The sequence below is a fragment of the Vulpes vulpes genome, chromosome 14, assembly GCF_048418805.1.
Source record: "Vulpes vulpes isolate BD-2025 chromosome 14, VulVul3, whole genome shotgun sequence".
In the NCBI taxonomy this organism is placed as follows: Eukaryota; Metazoa; Chordata; class Mammalia; order Carnivora; family Canidae; genus Vulpes; species Vulpes vulpes.
The window spans coordinates 119,737,633-119,764,606 of record NC_132793.1 but is presented as its reverse complement, the minus strand read 5'-3'; the positions used below and the strand labels follow the sequence as shown (position 1 = coordinate 119,764,606).

Genomic DNA, 26,974 nt, shown 5'->3' with positions numbered 1-26,974 from the left:
ACTAGAAAACACAATTTAAAAAAATTAAAAAAATATTTATTTAGAGGCAGAGAGCATGAGCAGGAGGGGCAAAGGAAGAGAAATATCAAGCAGATTCCACACTGAGCATGGAGCCTAATGTGGGACTTGATCTCAAGACACAGAGATCACAACCTGAGCTAAAACCCAGAGTCCAATGTTTAACCGACTGTATCAATCAGGTGCTCCAATTTTTATTTTCAAAATGCCAGTAAAGCAGAGAAAAGACTGGGGGAAAATTACACATTAAACTTCTTTAGTAATTGGGATCCCTGGGTGGCGCAACGGTTTGGCGCCTGCCTTTGGCCCAGGGCGCGATCCTGGAGACCCGGGATCAAATCCCACATCAGGCTCCCGGTGCATGGAGCCTGCTTCTTCCTCAGCCTGTGTCTCTGCCTCTCTCTCTCTCTCTCTGTGACTATCATAAATAAATAAAATAAAATAAAATAAAATAAAAAATAAACTTCTTTAGTAATTAAAAAGAAAAGAAAAAAAGATTTTTTTACTTTTTAACACTTCTGGGAGACAATGCCCTCCTTGGATCTCCATACGATGTCTATTTAGTCCCCAGTACAGGTAACTTTAAGGACCTGAGCGTCCACATCTCTAACAACTGAAGTTTCCTCCTCTGAGCATCATCTACCCCCAGCACTCTGGCCAGCACTCTGGCTTCCTCTGAGCATCCTCTACCCCCAGCACAGTCCCTTCCTGGCTCATTGAATGTACCTATCAAAAAAAAAAAATTTAATTAAAAAAAAAAAAAAAGAATGTACCTATCGTCTTGTACTCACTACCAGACTGTTAGACTTTTGCTACCATTCATTTCATTGTATTATCTTTTGTTTCCTGAAGTATAAGGAAGTGAAAGAGCAACCACAAATTTTTGAACATTTAAGTGAATACTTTTTTTTTTGTCTAGAAAATTCCAAAAATGATTGAGCGAAACCATTTTCTTCCCTAATAAGTTCATGAGATGAGGTAAGGAATATTTTTATATATCTTACCCCCAGGCTACTAAAATCTAACTTGGAAATCACATCATCTACCCCAGAATACAGTGTGTCCGAGCTATTCTGGAAACATCTCACATCTGTCTTCTTGAATTCCTCCTGTCACATCATGGAACTCTCAACTGAGAAGACAAGACAGGAAGGCTAGTGAGTCACCAAAGGGTATTTAAGAGATTAAAATTAATCCAGCAGGGCAAACTCGCTGAAAACTAGGTCTTTCCTATATCCTAGAATTATTTTTTTAAGGGAAAGGAGCTTTTGAAAAGCAATTTAAAAATCATGTATAGTTGAAATTAGCAGAAAACAAGTGACATAGAATGAACATTTAAAAGAAGTTTCTGAAAAAGTTAATACTATAACCTTATCCAAAGTTCTGACTTTCTTAAGCTAGCTAAAGCCAGAAATAAGAAGAGCTGCCAATTACGCTGACACAATTAGGTTTGTGCCTTGGCTTTCCCCCTCTCCAGCTACCCAGCTTGCAAAAGAGGTCCACTTTGCTTGCCTTAATGCTGGAAACAATCAATGTTATGACATCAAAGGATTCAAACTCTTGAGCAACATGGATCAATTTACAACGCAAAGTGAAGTGTAAAGGCAAATGTAATCGAAACAGCTCTTTTCCTTGGCACTGGCCTTTCTGACGTGCAGGCCTATAGACTCAAATGTGAGAAATGTCTGTGGTGGACTGAATGACCAGCCCCAATTCTCCATCCCTCCTAGGAGCCTAGAATATAAATAAGAATCATCCTATCCAGATGCTCTTCACAGTTATGGTTTACAAGCTGTGCTTACTTTTTCTGTTTCTATAGGTGTGCTTGATGTAGCAACGCTGAGAGAGCATGCATGCATGTTTATCTTCCAGCTCCTTCCAATCAGCAAAAAGATAACATTTATGCAGCCTTTTACTATGTATTACGTACTCTTTGAAGAGGTTCATATCCACACATAATGAAGACTTGGTTCCTGCTTTCATGAAGCTCTACGTCTAAATGGAAAATTTCAAGTAAGGTTACCAACTGCTGAGGGGAACATGATAAAAGAAATCTGAAAACATTTCTCTGAAATGTTACTTTCTCTGAAAGTTACTTTCAATAACTCAGAGGGTCTTGAAAGGTTTCACAGAGGAGATAACATGTGAGCTAGATCCCAATTTTTAATAAGGATGGAAAGATCTTCTAAAATATAATTTTCCATTTTCCAGATTCTCAAGATAACTACCACACACAGCCAGTTGGAGAAGATTAAATCTCACATATTCAGGCTCTGGAGGTCACTCACTATAGTACAGTGGAAAAACACGGGATGCTGTGTCTAAAGACACTGGTTCAAGTCCCACCATGACAACCTGAGAAAGTACCATGAACAAGATTCTATGGACACATAGTAGGTCCACAGAATTTCACTGTGCCGTTCCTAATAACTGGTTTTTCAGCCTCACCTATTATGAGGCAACATTGTCAATTAAGTTATAAAATATCTACACAACATCAAAATCAGATGTTGATTGAGCTATAATATCAAATGTTTACTGAATATATCAAGGCATTTGGGGATATGTAGATGGCCTCTGATTTTATTCAGTTAACCATTACTTATTTACTAAGGTCACTTGCTATATCTCACACACTGACAACACAAATACAAAGATGAACACAAACCACTCCCTGCCCTTAGGGTACAGAAAGTCCTAAGTAAAATCAGAGTCCAGAATGTAGGTAACTTGTAATTAAGGGAGAAGTAAACTTTTACATCCCACTTGCTGTAGTGCTAATGGTGGTCACTAATAATAATAGGCACTAATATTTATTAAACTCTTGCTATATGCCAGACACTGTTCCAAGAGCTCTCACTTAATCCTCACAATTGGTCCATGCCAGACCCCACTATCACCCCCACTTTACACATCAGAGACTGCATGAACTGCCTGCCTCTAACCAAGCTTTGAATTTAGGAAGTTGACTCTAGAGCCCATGCTCTCAGTTATAAGTTAATGAAGCATTAGGCTCAAAGTCACACTACCTCGATTTTGTTTTCTCTATGTATATCCTGCCTTTGTACACTTTAGTAATGAACCTAATCTTGGCACAGCTATTCCACAAGACCCACCCAGGTTCATACTCTGTACCTTTAATTTTATTAAGCCCCAAATTAAACCTAAGTTAGATGTTGGTACCAAAAAGGTCCGGAAACCTGTACCCAGGTAGCATCAAAATATTATATCTTTCAAAAGTTTTCATGAAGCAAAGACACCAGGTGACTAACAGAAAGATTACACACAATCTGACCAACCTATATTTATCTGAGTCATCGTGCTTACCTGGGGCCGTGGAGGGAACTGTATTTCTAGCAAAATGCTAACTAATTCTAAGTTCTCACCTTCAAGTACCAAAATGGGATGCAACCCTTTCTTTTAGAATCAGAGTCAAGGCATTCTTTTGAACTTTGGTAAACTCCTATGAAGCTCAATAATTTCACAGATGCTTTCTTTTTTTTTTTCCTAATAGGCTCTTGTTTTCTCAGAGGACAGACTACACAGGAGGAAAGAGGAGCAACATATTGTATACATGATTGATTGTGCAAAAAAAAAGTGACTAAAATGCTGGAGGGGGCAATTGAGAGACAAAGAGAAATGGAAAGTAGTCGATCTCTGGGTTAGCAGTGCATTTTATTTTATAAATAGCAGTCTAACTTGGAAAGGATGCCCCTAAGGTAGAAACGAGCCTATTTTTCTAGGCTCCCCAAAGCACAGTCTACAATCCAAAGATAATTGTGTCATGATTTAGTCAGAAAACACACACCACTGTGATGAGTATTTACTTAACACACAGCAGATAAGCAAATATATACCCTCAGCAATGCATACTAGAATACGGGTACTCTGTACTATGCAATGCATACCAGTATCTTACAAAAATTTGCTCTTATTTTTTTCTCTCAATAGTTAGTATTTGTGTTTATTATATACATAAACATGTATATATTATAGGAAACATAATAAACACTGATTTGACCATTAGAAGTGAAACATACAATGTTTAATTTAAGCTGATCATGATCATTATAAACACTATGTTTCACTGGAGAGACAAAAATCAAAAGTAATACAAATGCTGAAAATTCATTTATTTTATTTTACTCACTAATTTTCGTAGTGGTCACCACCTGAAACTTGGAAGTGTGATCATGAAATAAAGAGGTTTCAATTCAGTAGGAGTTCACAACCGGCTATGATGAAATTCCAAAAGAATTCCTAAAAACTACCGATATTAATATTTTGAGATCTTGTGGCGTGCTGAAATAAGTACAGAGATTCCAGAGTGACCATATGTTGAAAATAGCACAGGTTAGGTTCTTATGTACTTTTTTTAAAAACTCAAATGTCACTGCTTGAGAGTCACAGCTAACCCACATTCTCTTGAGCATATTTGATTCAAAATGTCTATCCTTAGCTACCCATTAAGGGATGTTACCATATTGTCAATCTTCCTTTAAAATGTGAAGGTCTTCAAAACTGACTTGAAGAGAGAAAAATGAACATAGCCTCTCATTGTGTCAGAAAGCTTAACTCAGTTCGCATCATGTGCCAAGCACCAGAGAAACACAACAAAAAATGATGCCAGGACACTGAGCAAATGAGCAGTGAGCAGAGGGGACCCCGGGAAGGTTTCCTGGAGAGAGCCAGAGCAGAGTGTATGTGTTCAGCTGGAATTTTGTGCTCTCTGTAGGCCCTTACTGACACTAGCACCCTACAAGAGAAGGAGCAGTACGCAGAAATCATCCAGACACTCAGCAGTGAGGGAATAATTAAATAAACTGTGGAGCTTGAATATCGTGGAATAGCATGCTTGATACTTAAAAAACCTGCAAAATATATACTTAGGAGGAAAAAGCAAACCTTCCTAAAACTATCTAATGTAATTTTTTTTTTAATATTTTATTTATTTATTCATGAGAGACACAAGGAGAAGCAGACTCCTTGCAGGAGCCTGATGTGGGACTCGATCCCAGAACTCCAGGATCACACCCTGGGCCAAAGGCAGATGCTCAACCGCTGAACCACCCAGGCATCCCTGTTTTGATTTTTTATTGTGGAGAATTTTAAAGATGCAAAATTACAGAGAACAGAATAATAAACACTTATGTACAAATCTTTAACAATTATCAGCTAATGGGTGGCTTTGTTTCTTTTTTCTTTCTTTTTCTTTTATTTCCACCACAATTATTTTGAAGAAAATCCCATACCCAATATTATTTATGTTAGTATATATTGTATCACGTTGTATCTATTATTACTATTATATATTGGTATATATCTCTAAAAGATAAGGACTCTTTAAAAAATACCATTATCATAAAATTTGGGTAAAACTTAAAATTTATTATAAATGTGGGTATATGTCTAAGATGCTCTCTGGGGGTTTATCACCGCCTTCAGCCCAGGGCATGATCCTGGAGTCCCAGGATCGAGTCCCACATCGGGCTCCCTGCATGGAGCCTGCTTCTCCCTCTGCCTGTGTCTCTGCCTCTCTGTGTGTGTGTGTCTCACATGAATAAATAAATAAAATCTTTTAAAAACAATAAATAAATAAATAAATAAATAAATAAATAAATGCATACATAAAATGCTTTCTGAAAGGAAATACTTAAAAAAAAAAAAAGACAGCAGCCATCATTGTGAATAGGGGCTAGAGTGAGGAACAGGGGAGACTTTATTGTTCATTTAATATCATCCAGTAAATTTTATTTATTTATTTATTTTAATTAATTTTTTAAAATTTAAATTCAATTTGCCAACATACAGTATAATACCCAATGCTCATCCCATCAAGTGCCCTCCTCAGTGCCCATCACCCAGTTACCCCCCCTTCCCCTTCCACAACCCTTTGTTTCCCAGAGTGAGGAGTCTCTCTCATGGTTTGTCTCCCTCTCTAATTTTTCCAGTAAAATTTAAAATTTGCCTACAGTAGAAAGCGCCATGCCTGGAATTACGGTGGAAAGGCTATCACGACGGGAGGAAGACAATGAGGTCTGGGTGGTACTCCTGAAAGGAAGTGGACTCTGGATGTGAGATACTCAAGGAGACGTTTATATAGATTCAAACATGAGCAGGTGACAGTGTCCATCAGCTACAGGTATGAATCCTCTCAATGGGTAAAAAGTAATAGCTGTGAACTCAGCAACATTACTAAACATAATTATGTCTCCAGTAATGTGCAGGTCCAGGCATTTATGAGATGAAATGGACTCATCTCAACCTCCCTACTGCCATATCCAGCTACAGCAGGCTGATGAAATCTATCACCTAAAGCACTGCGATTTTAAAGGGCATTTCAAAAACACTTTTTTTTTTTTAAAAACAAGTTAATGTCTTCACTTTCTCCTTCTCTTCTTCCTTATCTATAGTCCTTGTAGTTTCTCTGCCTTAGAGGTGGCAGAAATGTCATTTCCTTCAGCAGTGGGACGATCTGTTATATTTCCAGCACATTAACATAGTCCTGGAACCCACTGGGGTAGCTGCCGGGTGACAGGGTTATGTTAGAGAAATAAGCCTTTGTGAGTGCTTGTTTATCCTGAATTAAGATACAACAAAGTGCTCCACATGTTTTAATCTTATAATCAGTACAGTGGGGGGGTTATGAGAAGAAGATATTCAAAGTAGCTGGCTTTTAGAACCCTGTTCATTTCTGTTCCAATTAGGACAAATCTGAAGATGTTACAGATATAGACAAAAGTCAAGAAAGACTGGTCTCAATTAGACCACTTAAAATCCTGAACTTCTGAATATATTAAAAAAAAAAAAAACCCACACCACCACTTTCTTACTTTCAAATATCACATGAACCAGGCTAATAAAATGTTCCCAGTAAAGGTCAAAGGGAAATGTCTACAACAAGTAGACTTTTAAACTTTTTAAACTTCTAACTTGTCATTAGTTTGAGCATAACTAAGTTCTGAGAACTTTAAAATAGTTGGTTCTTTTCATGAAGCTATGTGTTGTCCCCTGCAACTCTCTCTCTTTTATTATTTTGCTTTACAAAACCCAGTATTTCTAGATAGGGTTTAGAGCCAGTTCACCTAAGCGCTGGCAGTATAATTTCAAAACAGATCATGCTTTACTATACACCAAGGACCCATTTCTTTTACAAAAATGCTCACCAGAACAAACAACATAGGTAAGAACCAAAATGAAGCCAGGGAGAAATTTAATGATATTTTCCACACAAACTGCCTTATTGTACCCCAAGAGGCATACATTCTTCTCTGCCCACAAATGGACTTTTTTGGTGCGACTAGGGCTTAATCTCGTCAATAACTGGGAACACCAGAAGAAAGTAATGCCATGGTCTAGACCCTTCCCAGGGGTACCTGTTTCATCTGGGGAACTGGGCGAGGCGCTCTCTTGGGATAGTGTTGTCCAGCTGGACTCCTCATCACTCGGTGCCAGGTTCTGGATCCGGTGGAGTGCGCAGTCAGTTTTGGCTCCCGTCTTAGGATGATCCTTCTTGGTCTCTGGGCTGGATGACACCGTGGCCACTTGGCCATCTTCGGGGCTGAACTGGGCTTTGTTGGCTTTCTGTGGCAGTGCTTCACCATTCCCGATGACGGTGGAGGCCTGGCCCTGGCCCGGCTGCGATTTCTCTTCCACAACCCCGTGCTGGTTGCCTAAGTTCTGCTCTAGTTCTCTGGTTGAGGTTTCCAGGTCTGCATAGTAATTTAGGAAGCTCTTGGTTCTCCTGGGTTGGGAGGGTAGAATTTCACAGCCTGAGGAATCGCATGGGTGGGGCTCTTTGCCCTCTAACTTCTCAGAAGTTATGTTGATGACTGCAGTGGGGCTGACGTTTTTGTTGGGGTCCTGCTGTCCCTGTTCTGCAGCCTTCCGGAGCTGGTTCTCCCCATTTTTCACCAGCTTGATGTTGGCAGAGCCACTTCCCAGCAGGGGCTGTGCAGCTGGATCAGAGAGGCCCATTGCCACCTGGATGTTAGTTAGTGCATATTTTTTCCTGCATTTGGGGGGTGTGCTGTTCTTGCTTTCGGTGTGTTTTATTTCAGCATTCAACAGTTCATTGTGGGAGGAACGGAGATGAAGGGTGTTTGGTGGTGTGGCTGGGCTGTTTCGATTTGTGATGTCTGTGGCTCCGCTGCTGGCCATAAACACTGCCACGGTGTCTACACCTGAGTCACCTGGAAAAAAGAAAGTAGTCATTAGCAGGCTGCCTGGCATGATTAAACTGCTTAGCATACAGTGAGCCAACATTGTTTTTACAAAAAATTGAAAGGATTAATGCTTCCATTGCACACATTCTTATAGAATGGACTCATTTTCCTCTTTATTTTCACTATTCACTCATAAATTAAATAGGAACAAATAAAAGGCTTAACGTGGATACAAAAAGAAGCCAATTTACAGAAAAGCTGAGTGGTCTAAGGGTCCAAATTTTATTTAGAATCTCCCTTTTGAACTCATTTCAGGGCATTTTCTCCTGGTCATTATTCACAACCTTGCAAAGCATCCCCTTTCTAAACATTCACACCACATTTCTATTCTGTAGTTCCTTTGAGCAACAAAAAAGTTGCCCAAAAATCCTCTGGGGTTCCAGTCTTCTTAATTAACCTGAAAGGTCACTGTTCAACAATGTACCATACATCCAAGGTAATTTTTCTCAGCCATGTTGAGAAATTGTGTTCTGAATGCCTGGAAAAACCAAATCTCCATCAGAGTTTGCTAATATCTTTGTGAACATTTTTGACCTGGGCTTAGTGTTTGGATGAAAGACATTTTGGAGAAATGGCTCAGTTACTTGAGAACACACACACACACACACACACACACACACACACACAAACTATTACTAATAATGCAGCCTTGAGACCTTGGCTACTGCTCTGTTAGAGCCCCCAAAGGAGTCTGAATATATTCCACTGAATTAAAATACAGACTCAGCGGTTTGCAGGCCCTGTGTGCCCTTGCAGGACTCCTAGGAAACTATCTGACAGTTGCATTTATCTCAAATATTGTTCATACCATCCGTGATTTATTCCATGTGTCTCTTACTAGGAAGAAAGAAAAGTTTCTCAGACTAGAAAGGAATAAGATTCATCAACAAAAATTCCTAAGGTTTCACATTTCTCAGCCTATGAAGAATGACCCTTTCTTATCTGATCCTTTGCCCTCCACGGAGACCTCAGTGAGTTTACACCAGCAAATGAACCAAAGCACAGCTCCTAACATTCCTAAAATTGTATTGTGACAACTCCCTCTTCCACCCGCAGGCAAAACAGAGACCTCCACAGGGAAGGAAGGTAAAAATGTTCCTTTGCTTGGGAGCTTGAGGTATTTCTTTCTATCATCAAATACTCAGGATCATCTACTTTAGGAAAGAGTCACCCACTCATGCTCGGGTCTGTGTGCTTCTAGAAAGGCAGGCAATGTACACTATAGGCAGCGCCCACATTTATAACGCAATACACGCATGGCCTACAAAGACAGCTAAGGGCTGTAACATGAAGTGGTTAGACCTTGGACGCCATTCTTTAGAATTGTTACTTATAAGGATTATTGCTAACCCAGCAAAACAGCTGAGCCCCTGGGCTTCATTTTAGTTAGAAAAAAAAATCTGGTTTGTTTCTCCTTTTTAAGCAAAATCCTGGCAACTACATTTTAAAATAATTATACTGTTTTCACTATTACTACCATTTTCATATATTCCAATTTATAATTCAACTTCACTCAAGAGTAGCACTTGATATGAAAGGGCCCACCGGGGATCCCTGGATAGCTCAGCGGTTGAGCACTGGCCTACGGCCCAGGGCGTGATCCTGGAGACCCTGGATCAAGTCCCACATCAGGCTCCCTGCATGGAGCCTGCTTCTCCCTCTGCCTGTGTCTCTGCCTCTCTCTCTCTCTCTCTCTCTCATGAATAAATAAAATCTTTAAAAAAAATTTTTTTAAAAACATAAAACTGAATCCTGTTTTAAGAAAAAAAAAAAAAAGGGCCCACCTTGAACCCATTTGAAATTTTCCCAGAGACACATATCTTGTCACATGGGCACATAAGAGAAAATGCCATTTAAACTCTTGGGTATTTAGAATGACATTACTATGAGAAAGGAAATCTCTGCTTTTTAAATGACATGGCAAATATTTCTGGGAGGCTATTTTATGATGTTAAGGTACTATATTCTAACACTGTTATTAGGGAGAAAGCTTTATTTACTTTGTTTATAACCAGAAACATTTTCAGAAAGAATACTATCAAAATTTCTAGGTGATTAAATAGCTTTTATATCTTGGATGTGATAGATAAAAACCTTTCGCCACATTCTCATCAGCCTTTTGGATCCCACTGCCCTCCCTATGCCCTTTGGAACATTTCTGTGTGCGAGATATTATGAAGGGGAGGTCTGGGCGGGTTAAATTAGAACAACAGGACCATCCCGTACAAAACAGCTCTGTCTGCACTGTTTTTATAGATCAAAGCCTGAATACAGTTTGTGTGCATCTTAAGATATTAAATGATGGTATCAACTGGGAGCAAAATAAAAGGTTCACATCTAGAACAGCCAAGTTAATGCTATGACATATACAGCTGTCTCTAGGAGTTAACTACCAGCTGGGCAGTCATTTGGGCTCCAAAGAAGTAGGCAGAGGTCAGCAAATTCCTAGAAAGAACAAGGCTTCAAAGAAGGAGGCCCCTGCAGCCCAAGTGGCTCAGCAGTTTAGCACCGCCGTCAGCCCAGGGCGTGATCCTTGAGTCCGGGGATCGAGTCCCACGTCGGGCTCCCTGCATGGAGCCTGCTTCTCCCTCTGCCTGTGTCTCTGCCTCTCTCTCTCTCTTTTTCTCTCTGTCTATGTTTCTCATGAATAAATAAATAAAATCTTTAAAAAAAAAAAAAAAGGAGGCCCTGAATGTGGGAGGCAGTGCCATGAGGATAAGAACAAAGAACTCAGGGCCAGGGGGACAAGGCTTGAGCCCTGTCCATGCTACTTACTAGCTGAGGGATCTAGGACACCAGATCGTTAGGGTCCTTGTCTGAAAAATGGGCACATTAATAGCATGTGGTTTTTGTGAGGGTTAAAAAGAGAAATGCAGGCGGGTATTTAAAAATAAGTATAAGCAACCCTTACCCCTTTAGATCCGAGTGACAGAGCACAGAGCTGCCTGCCAGGGCCCCCAAATTAACACCTGATCTGCTCCAAGTGATAAAAATGGTCCTGCTGTATGGACACACAGGAAGTAAACAGGTTAACAAGATGAGATAAAGAAGTTGGATCCAGAGAGCTTAATTATAGGGGGAAAAAATCACTCAAGTTTAAGAGGAAGGAGGTTTGTGTTTCTTTTTTAAAGCAAAGGAAATCTGACAACGTCTCTTTGAATCTATTCTATTTAACTGTTTTCTTTGGACTCAAGAATAAGTCCAAATTCCTTGACATACAGGTAAGTGAGTTAAATTCTCCATTTCTTTGCTGTAAAATCAGGATAGTAGTAGTATCTACCCCTCACTGATTTTGTTGAGAACGAAGAGAGATGACTGTCAAGCATTTAGCCTAATGCCTGGCATACCATTAGGGATTATTATTTTACCATTCCCTCCTTTCCCACGCACTTTTGTGTCTGATCACCATCTTTAAGGAGCACTTTCCTCTTGCCAGGCACTGTGCTAGGAGTAGGGGAACCAAGACACACAAGGTCCCACCTGCTGAGTGCTTTCAGCCTTGTTGAAGACAAACATGCCATAATGTAATAAATATCAACCAGGATGGGAATTGGGGGAGGTGCAAAGGAGTGAGTGGTCTTCCCACTTCAGTCTGGAGAGGATGTGAAGGTAAGAGAGGGTGGATTGGCATTTGGGGGGTCTTAGCAAATCCAAACACAAAAGTTGAGATGCGGTTAAGGGGGAGGACGAGTCAGGTGGAGTCCTACAAGACATGCTCCAAGGGTTTGGACTTGAACCCCAGGCAGAGAAGAAGATCAAGCACTTCAATAGAGTAAAGGATGAATCTGAGGTTGAAGAGAAAGAAACAGGAAGAGAGAGAGAGAGAGGGATAGGGAGAGGATGTATGTGTATGTATGTGTTGTATTCCTTTATGTGGTAGAGGGAAAGGGTATCTTTCCCCCAGCATGTTCTCCAAGATGACTTTGATGAAAGGGCATTAAAGAAGCAATGTAAATTAGGCAATTAAAACCTGAGTAGTCATCAGGGCAAGAGAAGAATGAGGCAGATGGAGAGTGCTTCCCCAATGAAAGAGGCAGGCTGGCCCCATCTTCACACTCTTCCATTAGGTGTTAGAGTCTGACTCTGCCATTTATCAAAGGGAAGCAAAACCCAGGCCCAGAAACCCCCTGGAAGGCTACTGTAAATAATCCAATCAAGACAGGAGGGAAAGAACAAGGTGGGCATGAGAGACTTAGGCATAGGGTGGGGGGTTCTAGGTGGGGAGAGTCTTTCCCTCTCACTGACTCTAATCATTCATCCCTTGCCCAGGGCATGAAGATAAGGCCCCCCGTTAAGCAGCACTGGCTGATTATAAGAACATTGGTGGCTTCTGTTCTCCAACAGCTTTGGGAGAATGGCAGAGGTGGGCAGAGGGTGACCTTCAAGGAACTTCCCCCAACAAAGTGAGGGGACAGAAGAGCAGTTGGAGGATGACTTGGGGTTATAGGAAGGAATTTTTGTTTTTTAAAGATTATAGTCTTAGTGATGTTTTATTGCTTAGAAGCTGGAAATGCAGAGGCCAGTAGAGAAGGGGAAGATGGAAACACAAGAGGGATATATGAATAAGATAGAATGCAGGTGATGAGGGTATCTGGGTGGCTCAGTTTGTTAGGCGTCTGCCTTCAGCTCAGGTCATGATCCTAGGGTCCTGGGATTGAGTTCCCCTATCAGGCTCCCTGCTCAGCCAGGAGTCTGCTTCTCCCTCTGTCCCTCCCCCTGGCTCATGCTCATTCTCTCTCTCTCTCTCTCTCTCTCTCTCTCTCTCTCTCAGAAATAAACAAAATCTTTTTTAAAAAGGATCCAGGTGATGAGAGGAGGGAGCATAGCAGATATGAGAGAGTCAGCCTTGCCCAAGACAAGGGATGTTTGATGAGAGAAGGAAGGAAAGAAGTAAGGGTGGCAACAGGCATATCTACCATGGCTGTGACACAAAGCCAAGGAAAAGCAGCACTGACAGCCTCAATTTTCTCTGTGGAAGTAAAGTCTTCCCCCGAGAGGAAGCAGGCGAGGGGAACACAAGGAGAGGAACAAAGTCCAGAAACAGTCACATGGGAAAAACACAGAGTTGGTGACTTTTTCTAAAAGAAATGTTAAGTTTGATGGAATAAGAAGAGACACACAGATCAATGGGACAGACCAGAGAGCACAGAAATAACCCCATGCATGTACAGCTAATTAACTTATGACAAGCCAAGAATACACAACTGAGAAAGGATGGTCTCTTCAATAAATGGTGCTGGGAAAGCTGGACAGCCACATGTGGAAGAATGAAATGGGACCACGCCCTTATCCCCTCCACACAAACATCAACTTAAAATGGATAAAAGACTTCAACATAAGACTTGAAACCATAAAATTCCCAGAAGAAAACATAGGCAGTAAGCTCCTTGACATGGGTCTTGGCAATTGTTCTTTGGGTTTGACACCAAAAGCAAAGGCAACAAAAGCAAAAATAAACAAGTGGGATGACATCAACCCCCCAAATTTTCTGCACAGCAAAGGATACCATCAATGAAATGAAAAGGCAACCTACTGGGGCACCCTGGTGGCTCAGTGGCTGAGTGTCTGCCTTTGGCCCAGGTCATGATCCCAAAGTCCAGGGATTGAGTCCCATATCAGGTTCCCTACAGGGAGCCTGCTTTTCCCTCTACCTATGTATGTCTCTCTGTGTTTCTCATGAATAAATAAATAAAATCTTTTTTAAAAAATGGGAGGTAAAAATGAAGACATAGTCACAGATGGGGGCAGAAGTGAGGAATAAGGTGTGGGGAAGTGAACAGATGAGGAATGTACTCTGGGTAGGGCCTGGAGAGGGCAGGGAATGGAGCCAGGAAGAGGATGGAGAGCTGGGAGGGAAAGGCCAAGGGATCAGAGGTCTCCAAAAGGTCAAAGCACAGGTGTTACAGGAACAAGGAAATGTTTTCAACCCTGGCTGCATGCATCCCTTGGGAAGCTTTTAAAGACATAGAAAAGGCAAAGGCCCACTCCGAAAGACACCCTCCAAAGACTCTGATTCAATTGACCTGGGATTGGGCCTGGTCAGGGCAATTCCAGTGTGTGGTCAAGGCCAAGAACCACTAGAACAAGATAATGACTGCTGAGGCACTTGAAACACTCTGATCACACATGTCACATTGCTTGTCCTTGCACACATTCTCAACATCCTTCTCTCCCATCTGGCAAATTTCTATTTCACCTTTAAGATTCAAGGTAGATGGTGGAAGCCTGGGTGGCTGAGCATCTGCCTTTGGCTCAGGTCGTGATCCCAGGGTCCTGGGATCGAGTCCCGCATCAGACTCCCGGCAGGGAACCTGCTTCTCCCTCTGCCTATGTCTCTGCCTCTCTCTGCGTCTCTCACGAATAGATAAATAAAACTTTTTTTTTTTTTAAGATTTTATTTATCTATTCGTGAGAGACGCAGAGAGAGAGAGAGAGAGAGAGAGAAAGAGGGGTGCAGAGACACAGGCAGAGGGAGAAGCAGGCTCCATGCAAGTAGCCCAACATGGGACTCGATCCCGGGGCTCCAGGATCAGGCCCAGGGCTGAAGGCGGCACTAAACAGCTGAGCCACCCGGCCTGCCCCATAAATCTTAAAAAAAAAAAAAAAAAAAAAAGATTCAAGGTATTCAAGGTAGAGATCACCTTGTTGTGCACTGTCTTCGTGCCCCTCCAGGCAGATTGCAGGGCTCCTTCTTCTATAGTCTCAAACCTCCATACACTTCTCTCTCTGACAGCATCACTCCCACTGTTATTTTTGCCTTTTGAGTTTCCTATTAGACCGTGAGCTCCAGCAACCAGAAGAGCAGCGTAGCACACAGTAGGTGTTCAATGCATGCTCAGAGAAAAAAAATCAGTGAATACGATGAAAAAAAAAAAAAAAGCCAAGTGTTTCAACATCTCAAGAACTGTTTACATTAAAAGTCTAGCTCCTCTCCAGCTTTTATCCCATGCAGCATCTGAGCAAGAGTTAAAATAAAATCTTTCAATATACTATCCAGACCAATTTATTTTGCTCCTCGGTCTCGGCTCAAGAAATTCTTATGCAATTCCGCCATAGAAGAAAAGGCTATTTACAGTCCAAAGTATATGTTTTGTGACCCAGAACAGGCTGGTATACTTCTCTGCCAGACGTGATTTCTTATTGCTGTCATGCTCCCAGCTCCGAGTTCTCCAAGCTTTGGTATGAACAGCACTAATGGCTCAGCGGAGGCTCCGGTACGTGGGGTACAGTGCTCCTGTCACCACCATGCCCCCCAGCACCCCATTCTGGCCCTCCCTCCCTTCCCTTCCTTCCTCATATTTACCACCAGCATCGTTAGTAACCATGATCGAAAGGGAATCACATATGCTGGGAAATAGCAACACAGCAATCGTATAGATACTAAAAAGTATGGGGAACCAATGAACGCTCTGTGGGTATAAAAGTGAAAGGCTACCACCCCCCTCACGCATCTCTTGCTTCTGCTCTTCTCCATGTAAGACATTTTAGCCTGCTTTCCCCGATCCTAATACCACAGTGACACTCAGAAGTTGGGGCATTCAGGCCACCTCCATTTATCTTTGCCTCCCATGATGTTACTACAGATTTAAGATCGAAGACCACTTGGCCTAATACTCCCTAGGAATTGGAGGGATGGAGGGAGTTAAATCCACTGACACATGGGCTAGACCCTAAGTGAGAATTCCGGGCATTGCCTCTGCATTTCCCAGACTAGCAGCACTGGATGGTCCTTCATGGCTTTCTTATCCTACCGAATTCTGCCCATTTTCCTTAAAGTGTTCCTCTGGTAAACTGAGTCTCCCCTTCCCATCTCCTCCATGCCTGCTTTCAGGCCCTCATCACTCATCAGTTTCTTTCTAAATCTGCAAGTGTAATGGCTCTGCAGTCTAGCCTGACACTTTTTGCCCTGTATCATTCTAAACACAAACCGTGGGCAGGCCGGGTGGCTCAGTGGTTTGGCACCGCCTTCAGCCCAGGGCCTGATCCTGGAGACCCGGGATCGAGTCCCATGTTGGGCTCCCTGCATGGAGCCTGCTTCTCCCTTTGCCTGTGTCTCTGCCTCTCTCTCTCTCTCTCTCTCTCTCTCTCTCTGTGTGTGTGTGTGTCTCATGAATAAATAAATAAAATCTTAAAAAAAAATAAATACAAACTGATCATGTAGATCTCCTGCTTGAAAACACCTTCTGGCCCCTTGTTTGAATTCTGCTCACTCTGTGAGCCACTTCAAACTCCCCTATGCTAGTCTCAATCGAGCCTTCTGGTCACATCTCCCACCACTGTACTCCCGCCCCCCGTCTTGTTCTCTACACTATAGCCACAGTCAACTTTCTTGACAATGCCAAGCCCCTTCTCAACTCTTCCCCATGCACATGGAGTTTGTTTCCTCTACCTAGGTATGTCTTTTGCCTTCATTTCCCCTACCCCCACCCTATACCCTGCCTGAAAACTATAAATCCTTCAAAACCCAGCTCCTTTAGCCTTTCTCTGATTCCTAAACACAATAATGGCTGCCCCCACCTCTGTGCTAGGTATGTAACAGGCTGTTCATATCAGCACTTCTATATTACACTATAAATGCCAACTGAGATGTCTAACTCCCCTCCTAAATTATAAGTTCCTTGAGAGTGGTGACTGTTTTATTCACTTTATAGGATATAACTTACATATCATAAAGCTCACTCTGAATGTACAATTCAGGGGTGTTTAGCATATTCACAGAGTCATACAACTATTACTATGATCTAACGGCAGAACTCTATTGACACATTTGAGCAATACAGAGATGGTTCTGCTCCTAGATTTCTGGTAGTTGGATGGGGCTCCAAAACTTTGCCATTGTCTCCAAAGTTATTTGTCATGCTGTTATGATTCAACATCAATTCAGGAGGATCAATTCCTATTCCAGAGCTGGGTGTAAGTTGAATTAAAAGTGAGACAAGAGCTAATATTACTACTGCCGCTGCTCCCCTGCATGCACACAGAGAAACATCTGTGATAGCCTGACATGCATTTCCTCTCTATCTGGTAACAGCCCCACAATTTTTCTTGGGGAATCAACTTTTCTACACACTCATTCCTTCATTCAACAGATTCTCTGGTGTGCTCTACTGTGCAAAAGATATGGTTCTAACTATGAAGGTTATAGCAGTGCACAAAACTGACAAAATAAAAATACCTACTCTTGGGCAGCTTACATTCTAGGGGTTCAGCCCATGTGTTTCAGGCAGAGATGCTGCTGCCCGTTATTTTGTAGAGGACATGGCCCAGGCCCAGCCAGTCAGAATAGCAAATCCTCATGGCTATGGTGACTGGCTCAAGGAAAAGCATGTGACCCACACAAAGCCAGCCCTAAGATTGTTGCCAGAATGCTCAGAAAAGGGGTGCTCTCTTTTCTCTTTTTCTAAAACTAGAAGATATGAGTCTGGAGCTTTGAGAGGTCACCATGAAGAGGCAACCTGAGTTATTAGCATGAACCTATGAGCAAGCAGATCCACGAGACAGAGAGAAAGGAGGAAGCTCTAATGACATTGTTGGAATCCCTAAAAGAAGAAGCCATGCCTACCACATAATACCCCTAGACTCCTTGGGTATTAAAGTCAATTGATTTTTTGGTGTGTGCTTAAACCATTTTAAACTGAGTTTTCTCCTATTAGCAACTAAATAAAAAATGCTTCGTTAAAAAACAGAGTATTTTTTATGAGGCCTAAACAAAACTAAGTAAGCGAGGGTTACTTAAATTCTATAACCAATAAAGCTTTCCAGAAACCGAGAGTCACTAAGATCCCAACACTAAAATGTAATCCCATAATTCTGACGACATCCTAATACAAACCCATGCTGGAACCTGTAGTTAAACCTGCCCCCTCTGTTTCTCTTTTCTGAGACCTCTAGGCAACTGTCAAAGAAAATTTTGTCAATAATGACCAGAAACTCTTCTCTCCATACCCTGTCTACTCCCTGTGTGCTCCCATGACATTCATTCATTGGAATTGGAATTGGAATTGGAAATGGACAAATGGCCCAGGGAAGCCCAATGTTTGTTTGTCCCACTCTTCAATTAAACTTCACAATTTCTTCATTTTCATTTTTCTGCTACACAATTTTATTTCCACTGAGGAGTTAACAGCCAATTTCTACCCTGAGCAATGTTGCCTTTTGAACTAGACCTCAAAGTATTAAGGAAATAAAATAACTCAGATTTTGTTTCTTTTAGGAAGGAGAGGCAAAATAAGGCTGGTTTCCTGAAATTACTCATGAAAGTAAACTCCCAATGTGACGAAAATGATAAGAACTTCTCTCTGAACAAAAGAGGCCAAGGCTATGGGTCACTGAGATCACAGGATTAGAACCTTGGAAGTTTCTTTTATTTATTTATTTTTTTAAGATTTATTTATTTGAGAGAGAGTGTGTGCGTGCACGTGAGAGAGGTAGGGGCAGAGGGAGAGAGAAAGAATCCTCAAACAGACTCCCCAACTGAGCGCAAAGCCAGCCATGGGGCTGGATCCCAGGACCTTGAGATCATGACCTGAGCTGAAACCAAGAGTCAAAGGCTCATCCAACTGAGCCACCCAGGAGTCCATAACCTTGAAAGTTTCTAACAGCTTCACACAGCTGATTCACAGGGCAACTACCCAGGCTTTATGGTACGAGGGTGATTTCAATAGCTAGGTCTTACCTACCTAAGGGTTTTTTCAAGCCCACTCAACTTAATTGCCTGAGGACTCACTTTGTTAAATATCCCAAGTGGAGCTGAGGAGACTCAAAGAGATGTACCAGATACTTTTCTTCAAGAAATTCAATCAGAATGGGTAATGAGAATGAACAGTTATTAAACAAACTCACGGGCAGTGTGGGTGGCTCAGTAGTTTAGCACCACCTTCAGTCCAGGGCGTGATCCTGGGGACCAGGGATCAAGTCCCGTGTTGGGTTCTCAGCATGGAGCCTGCGTCTCCCTCTGCCTGTGTCTCTGCCCCTCTCTCTCTCTTTCTCTCTCTCTCTCTCTGTCTCTCATGAATAAATAAATAAAATCTTAAAAAAAAATAAACAAACTCACAATGGCTGAAGTAGGTAGAGAATCTTATGAGAAAAAAAGTATTTGGGGGACACCTAGGTGGCTCAGTGGTTGAGCATCTGCCTTTGGTTCAGGTCATGATCCCAGAGTCCTGGGATCCAGTCCCACATCAGGCTCCGCGTAGGGAGCCTGCTTCTCCTTCTGCCTGTGTCTCTGCCTCTCTCTCTCTGAGTCTCTCATGAATAAATAAATAAAAACAAACAAACAAACAAACAAAAAGAATGAAGACCTTGAAAGCAGTCACCTTGGGATAGTATATATGCTTATCCCAAGGATATTTTCTCTGCTCAATTTCTAAGCCATTTGCATTGTTTAGAAGAGCCTCAACATCTTTGGAAAATTAACGTATGTTTTTAATACAGCTCTAGATTTTTATGACCAAGTTGGATGAATATGGTCAATGAGCAAGCTTGAAGATACTGGCTTAGGTGGGAAGAAGTAGGTGAGCGATAAAGTAATGACACAGGTTTTCTTGACTAACTGACAAGCTGGGCCTCAGGTCATTTCTACCAGAGAGTATGGAACAATGGCAGATTCTGTGAAAGAGGGTAACTACTTGACTATGTCATTGGCTGAGACCTCCTTGGAAAGGACTCCTGAGTTGAATCTTGAAGGTTCAACAGGAATCTTCCAGACAGATAATGGTGTATGTTCGGGGGTATGTTTGTTTTTTAAAAGGCTCCCTGTCATCAGGAAATGGGATGGAAGGCTACTTTATCCCAGTTATCGGACCAGACTCTTCTGTACTAGCTACCCCCTGAATTTTTCTTTTCTTTTCTTTTTTTTTAATTTTATTTATTTATTCATGAGAGACAGAGAGACAGAGAGACAGAGAGAGAGAGAGGGGCAGAAACATAGGCACAGGGAGAAGCAGGCTCCATGCAAGGAGCCCAATATGGAACTTGATCCTGGGTCTCCAGGATCACACACCCTGGGCTGAAGGCAGCGCTAAACCGCTGAGCCACCTGGGCTGCCCCTTTCTTTTCTTTCTTTTTATTTTTTTTTCTTTTTCTTTTTCTTTTTCTTTTCTTTTCTTTCTTTTCTTTCTTTTCTTTTTTAAAGATTTTATTTGCCACCTGAATTTTTAAGTAAAAAAAAAAAATGACTGGGCTATACACTCCACTAAAATAAGAATACTGCTTTCCTTGTAAAATGCATCACATTCTATACCAACACATGATAGTAGTAGTTGTCATTAAAAAACCATGCTGGGGATGCCTGGGTGGCTCAGCAGTTGAGGGTCTGCCTTCGGCCCAGGGGGTAATCTTGGAGACCCGGGATCAAGTCCCACATCGGGCTCCCTGCCTGGAGCCTGCTTCTCCCTCTCTCTGTGTCTCTCATGAATAAATAAATAAAATCTTTAAAAAAAAAAGTGCTGGATAATTGTGTCATTATCTCTTATACAACTACCAACAAACAAAAGCAACTTGAGTACCATTAGAAAGAATGAATACATTAGCATAATAAACTATAAGTGACAGTAAGAAATTCCTAGAAGTTATCTGATTTGTTCACTTCCATTTAGAGGAAAATACAGCATTTTATATGCTTGCCAGCTTTGTCTTTACAGTTTCCATAGAGAGCTTATCTTGCAATGTAATAAAAGATTTTAAATGCTAAAGAATTCCTAAAAGGAACCATTCTCAACAGTTTAACCTGTGTTTCTTAAAAGGACATGTGTATTTGCCCTGATTTTCCAAAACTAATATGCCTGTTCAAATATGTATCTACAAAGAAAATCTACTCCCTGCCCTTAAATTACCACAGTGGGGATCTAAGAATCAGCTCAAAGTTCCTAATTTTCCTGTGTGAATTTAGGTTTATCACATTGTTTTTGGCTCTTTTGTATAAAAAGAATATTACCTGTTGTTCACATACCTCTACTGAGCTTGGCGTTTATTTCGTTATGTTTTATTTTAGTTCTACGTTGAAATGGAACATGCAGTATTATATAAAGGAGAAAATGGCTGGGACGTCCTTAAGGATTTTAATTCAGAACTGAGAGACTTTAATACCCATCTGTCCATGGTTTAAATCTACTTACTTAAAAACTCAGAATTTGCTGAGTGGTTTGTATCCTAACAAATATGGATTCCACGATTCATCTTTCACTTGCAGTCCTAAGTCTATGTGTAATTCAAACTGTTATAGCAATTACTTCTTCCTTATTCTATTACTGTGAGATGAAGAGTTAAATCCCACACCACACTGTGTGTGGACTAGCATCCATCCTGACACAGAGAAAGGGATATACAATAAAATTAAGGTGGTTTTCTTAAGGCCTGAATTTAATCAGTACCAGATCAAAGAGAATACTCAATGGGGGAGTTCTGCTCTAGACAAACCCAACAATGGTTGAAGACTCAACAATGGCTAAGATGCTATTTTAGAAGACTCACCACTGACACCTCATTGTCCACATGTAAGTATTCACAGGCTATCACGTGCAATGCTAGTTGGGAAAATCTGACATAGTTTTAGTTTCCTGTTATAATCAACTAAAATACTTTTATATTATATTACTAGGGTCATGCAATTGCTACATAAATACAGGTAAGTTCAGTTGATTCTCCTATCTTATTTTAACGATCTACTTTTCCACCACATGACTGAACAATAAAAAGCAAAAACATGTCATTTTAGCAAACCATGTTTAACATCAAAACAGTCATCTATCACATATATTTGTTCACGTTTTAATATTCAACTGCTTCTCTGCATTGAAACATGTGAAAGTGTGTCTGACCTGGAAGTACTTCTGACATGGATCACTGGACGCCAGCAGTGGTGCAGGAAATAGGTTATAATTTGAAATCTGAAAAGAGGGATCATTTGAGAAATTAAAACCCCAAATAACAAGCACAGAAGAAAAAAAGCATAGCATTGACAATTCTTCCAAAAGCTGTCAAAAATGTTAAACAATTTTTGGCAGAAAATATCCAAATTTTTGTTTATTTATAGTTGGTCACAACACATTTGACTGAAATTTAAATTTCTGCTTAGCCACATTTCCCACAAACATTTCTTGAGATTCTTTTTCCATGCCAGGCTGGAGTTACCTATCTGTCTGTCTGTCTATGTGTCTCAACTTTCCAATGCTTTTTCTCATAAAAACATAAAATTCAGAAGGCAATAAGGAAAAAATTGGTACATTTCACCACATAAAAATGTAAACATTCTGTTTGGGAGTAAAAAACGACTATAAACACAGTGAATACAAAAAAACAAACTGAAAGAAATTAACACTACGATGACATAAAAGGGCTAATTTCATTTATATAAAAGAGCTCTTTGATGTTATTAAGAAAAGTATGAACAAACCTATAGGAAAATGAGCAAAGGACAGGACAAGTCCTAAGAGAAATACAAATAAACATATAAATAACTAACGTCACTCAAAACTAAAGAAAACGTAAATTTAAATAACAATGACTCTGGGCATCTGGGTGGTTCAGTGGTTGAGTGTCTGCCTTCAGCTCAGGTCCTGATCCTGGAGTCCTGGGATAGAGCCTGCTTCTCCCTCTGCCTATGTCTCTGCCTATCTCTCTGTGTGTGTCTCTCATGAATAAATAAGCAAAATCTTTATAAATAAATAAATAAATACTCACTGATATTCCTCTATCAGAATGCAAAGATTAAATTAAGCTTGATAACACATAACTACAGCAACAACACTGGAAATAGGACTTTTCAAAACTTGCTAATGGGAGTAGAAGCTGGCAAAACTCTTTGAAAGGCCATTTAGAAATATCCGAGCAAATTTAAGATGCACGGACCCCACTGTTCAGCAATTCCATATCTGAGTATGTTTCTAAAAGCAAAAAATTGGCAACTAACTATTCTTCAGTGGACAGCTGGTTCATTAAATTATGATACATCCATACACTGGGGTACTGTGCACTACTTGGAAAAACAAAGTAGACCCATATGAGCTGATATGAAAAAGGCTTTAAGACTTATCACTAAGAGGTGAGTAACATACATAGCAGAACAAAAGCAGTTTTGAGTAAGATTTTTTTAAAGCATATACATATATATGCATGTAAGTGCACACACACACATATATACATACATTTACACAGAAAATCTCTCAAAAGAATAATAAAGAACTAGACACAGTGGTAAACTGCCAAATTAGATACATAATAAGGAAAACGGAAAACAGACTGTTTTCAATGAGTTGCTATCAGGAATGTCACTTAGAATGATAATCTATTATATTAATTCAAATGCGGATACTGCATGATTCCATTTATAAAGTACAAAAACAGGAAAAACTTATCTTTGTCAGGGTAGTGATTTACTCTGGAGGGCAGGAAAGGGGGAGCAGCAAGAAGGTAGCCTCTGGGATGTTATGAGGGTAAATGCACTGTTTCTTGATCTGGATATGGAAATTCCTCAAGCTGCACCCTTACATGCACATTTCTGTATGCCTATTACAGTTATGTGAGATGTTTTCTCAAAAAGTCAAATGATGGGGATCCCTGGGTGGCGCAGAGGTTTGGCGCCTGCCTTTGGCCCAGGGCGCGATCCTGGAGACCCAGGATCGAATCCCACGTCAGGCTCCCAGTGCATGGAGCCTGCTTCTCCCTCTGCCTGTGTCTCTGCCTCTCTCTCTCTCTCTCTGTGTGACTATCATAAATAAAAAAAAAAAAAAAAAAAAAAAAAGTCAAATGATGATAGTTTTCTAAAGCATTATTCAAACTGCATAACTTTCTATCTGTGAAGACAAAATTCTATTCTAACCTTTCCGAACTAGTAACCTTTAATGGGCATTGCTCCCAAATTTATGATTCAGATAATGACCTGACAACTTGGTCTACTGACCCACAATACATTTTTAATTATATTTCCACATATTGCAGGTAAGGCTCATTACTCTGGTATAATTAACAGGGTGGGTTTATTTTAAATTGTCCTGAAACAGCAAAAGATGCCTCCTCTATGTACCTTTGCTTTTGCCCTAGACCTTTCTCAGCTCCTGAAAAGTATTTTACAAATCAGTTTTTTTGTTTTTCTGTTTTTTTGTCCTCAGTGTACCTTAAGTTATAAGCAGAGACAGATGTGAGGTGACAGCTATTTCAAGACAATGAATACTAATAAACAGAGGAAAAGTTAAGAAGAGGCATGCTTATGGGAGCAAAAAGGCTTGAACAAACACTAAGAATCTAATATTTCAATATGTCTCATCTTAAAAAAAATTCCTTGTCTCCAGCATGAAAGAAACTGACTTCTATGAAGTTATGAATTGACATTCTGCTAATCACTTCATATTTTAAATGGTCCTGTGCTATTATTATCTGACTAATATTTATCCCATACATGCCATATGTTCCACTAGGAGCAGAGGATACTTCAGTGAATAAAAACACATTCCCCCTTCTCGTGGAACTTATAGACTAGTCCAGGAGATGGACATTAATCACAAAATCATTCACAAATCAGTGTATAAGCATATATGACCAGGAGGAAAAGAACTCAGTTCTGTGAGAAGATGGAATGAAGCAAATGGGATAGACTAGAGTCAGGATACACTTTCGGAGAAAGTGCAATTTAAATTGCAATTTGAGGAAGAAACAGGATTTAGCTAGGTAAACATTTATTAAACACCTGCCATGTGTAAGGTACTCCTTGGCCACAGGACTAAAGAACAAATATGCAGAGTTATTTTCCCCTAGGTATTTATATTCTTGATGAATAAGCCTGATCTGGCTAAAAAGTTTCTAAGGACTCTGTGGCATGGATTAGTTCTGCAGAAGAAATAACCTGAGAAATTCAAAAGCACTCAAGTATGGTTTAAGAATAATCTGTAGCTGAGCCACTTGGGTGGCTCAGTCAATTAAACGTCCAACTCTTGATACAGCTTAGGTCATGATCTCAGGGTTGTGAGATGGAGCCTCATGATGCATCTGGCTCCACATATAGCAGGGAGTCCACCTGAGATTCTCTCTCTCCCTCTTCCGCTGCCTCTCTTGCCACACACACCCGCTCCCTCTCCCTCTCAAATCAACAAATAAATCTTAAAAAGAAGAAGAAGAAGAAGAATCATCTTCTGTAGCTGTGCTGTCCAATATGGTAGCCACTAGGAGCAACTGGAGCTACTAACACTTGAAATGTAACTAGTGAAACTAAGGAACAAAATTTCTAACTTTATTTCATTTTAATTAATTTAAATCTAAACTTACAAACTGACACTTGACTCTCTGGGGGAACTTCTTGGGTAGGTGAATCTACTTTCTCAACTATACATTTTATGAAATCTAAATCATCATCAAGTATTTCTAATGAAAATTCCTCATCCAAGTTGAGTGCTAGAAGTGAAAAACACCTGATTTTAAAGACTTTGCATGAAAAAAAGTAAAATATCTCACTAATAATTTTAGAATATTGGTTACATGTTGAAATGAGTATATTTTGGATACACTGAGTTAAATAAAACATACTGGCAAAATGGATTTCACCTGTTTTTGTAATGTGGTTACTATTCAAATGTAATTCGTAATTTTACAAATTTCAAACTACATATATGGCTCACATTACTTTTCTGTTGAAGAAGCACTGATTTAGGGAATGGGGCAGAATCTGAAACTTCGCCCTAATCAAAATATTATTTACCTTTTCCATAAAAGCAAAGACAGGCAGAAACACTACCTCAGCTGTAAAGCTAGGGAAGGTCCGCCAGTATTCAGAACAGGTGCCTGTTTCCATGAAATCACATACTGAGTTCAAAGACACCAGAGACTCAGGTAGGCCATTACCTGCTCCATGTTAAGAATACAGCTGTGATTTTAAAACAAAGCATGAAATTATGTAAGTGAAACAATCTAGTAACAATAATTTCCTTCTAGCAGCGTTTTCATGTGTCCTATTAACGAAAATTCATAATCCTTCTGTGCCTTGTGATATTGCCATTAAAGCTCAGTAAATGTCCAAGAGGACCCCAGAAGAGTGTCCCCAAGCAGAAATCATGTAAGTACTATTAAACAAATGAATAAGTGAATAAATAAATGCCCACTTGTATTTGGTTCAGTATAAGATCCTTTGTGATTTTTCCCCTCATTGGATATAAATATATAAATTCAAAATTTTATATATTATCAACTCAATTTTTTCTATTATAACCATCTAAATCTCAATGTCTTTATTTTTGTCAATATGAAAAGTCCCTGATCAAGAATGCTGTATCTCACTAGAATTGTGCCCAATGTATACTGATTATTCTTTTTATTTGTGATATTGTATTTGTAATTTAGAATAAAGATTTTTCCCTCCATTTTTATTGTGTATTTTGTCTTTTTTCATGTAATTACAATTACTGTACCCATAAGGTTTCTAGTAGGAAACAGATGACACGATCAAATTGAATAATTTGAGTCAGGTTTAATTAAGGGACTATTTAAAAAAAAAAGGCTGTCAGGTAGAAAAACCACAAGGAGTAATGCAGACTCCAGAAGTAGCAAGAGCAAGTTACCACCTCTCATCTGAGGGACAAGAAAGCTGTATGCAGAAGGGCACTGCCCTACAGGGCCACCATCTGCATTGGAGGGTCCCCCAGCAGCTTTCAGCAGCCCTGCACAAAACTACGATCTTCTCCTGCTCTCATTGCCTGACCTTCTGACTACAAGGTTAAGAAACTATTCCTGAGTAAGCTAAAGTTGTG

At 40.3% G+C, this 26,974-nt stretch overlaps 1 protein-coding gene across 35 annotated transcripts in view; it reads right to left on the bottom strand.

Moving 5' to 3' along the window:
• The window catches only part of APBB2 (amyloid beta precursor protein binding family B member 2), a 371,757-nt gene that overhangs the window by 180,913 nt on the left and 163,870 nt on the right, over positions 1-26,974 (bottom strand). For 23 of the 35 annotated variants that reach the window (XM_072737825.1, XM_072737818.1, XM_072737833.1 and 20 more), the window contains 2 exons: positions 22,061-22,129; positions 7,395-8,210 (listed from right to left, as the gene is read on the bottom strand). In XM_072737825.1, the coding sequence (XP_072593926.1) occupies positions 7,395-8,210; positions 22,061-22,079 (835 nt within the window). In that variant the 5' untranslated portion in view covers positions 22,080-22,129. Of the gene's footprint in view, positions 1-7,394; positions 8,211-11,154; positions 11,240-22,060; positions 22,130-26,974 lie in introns of those variants that run through there. The other 12 variants (XM_072737817.1, XM_072737831.1, XM_072737812.1 and 9 more) reach the window with 2 other exon arrangements.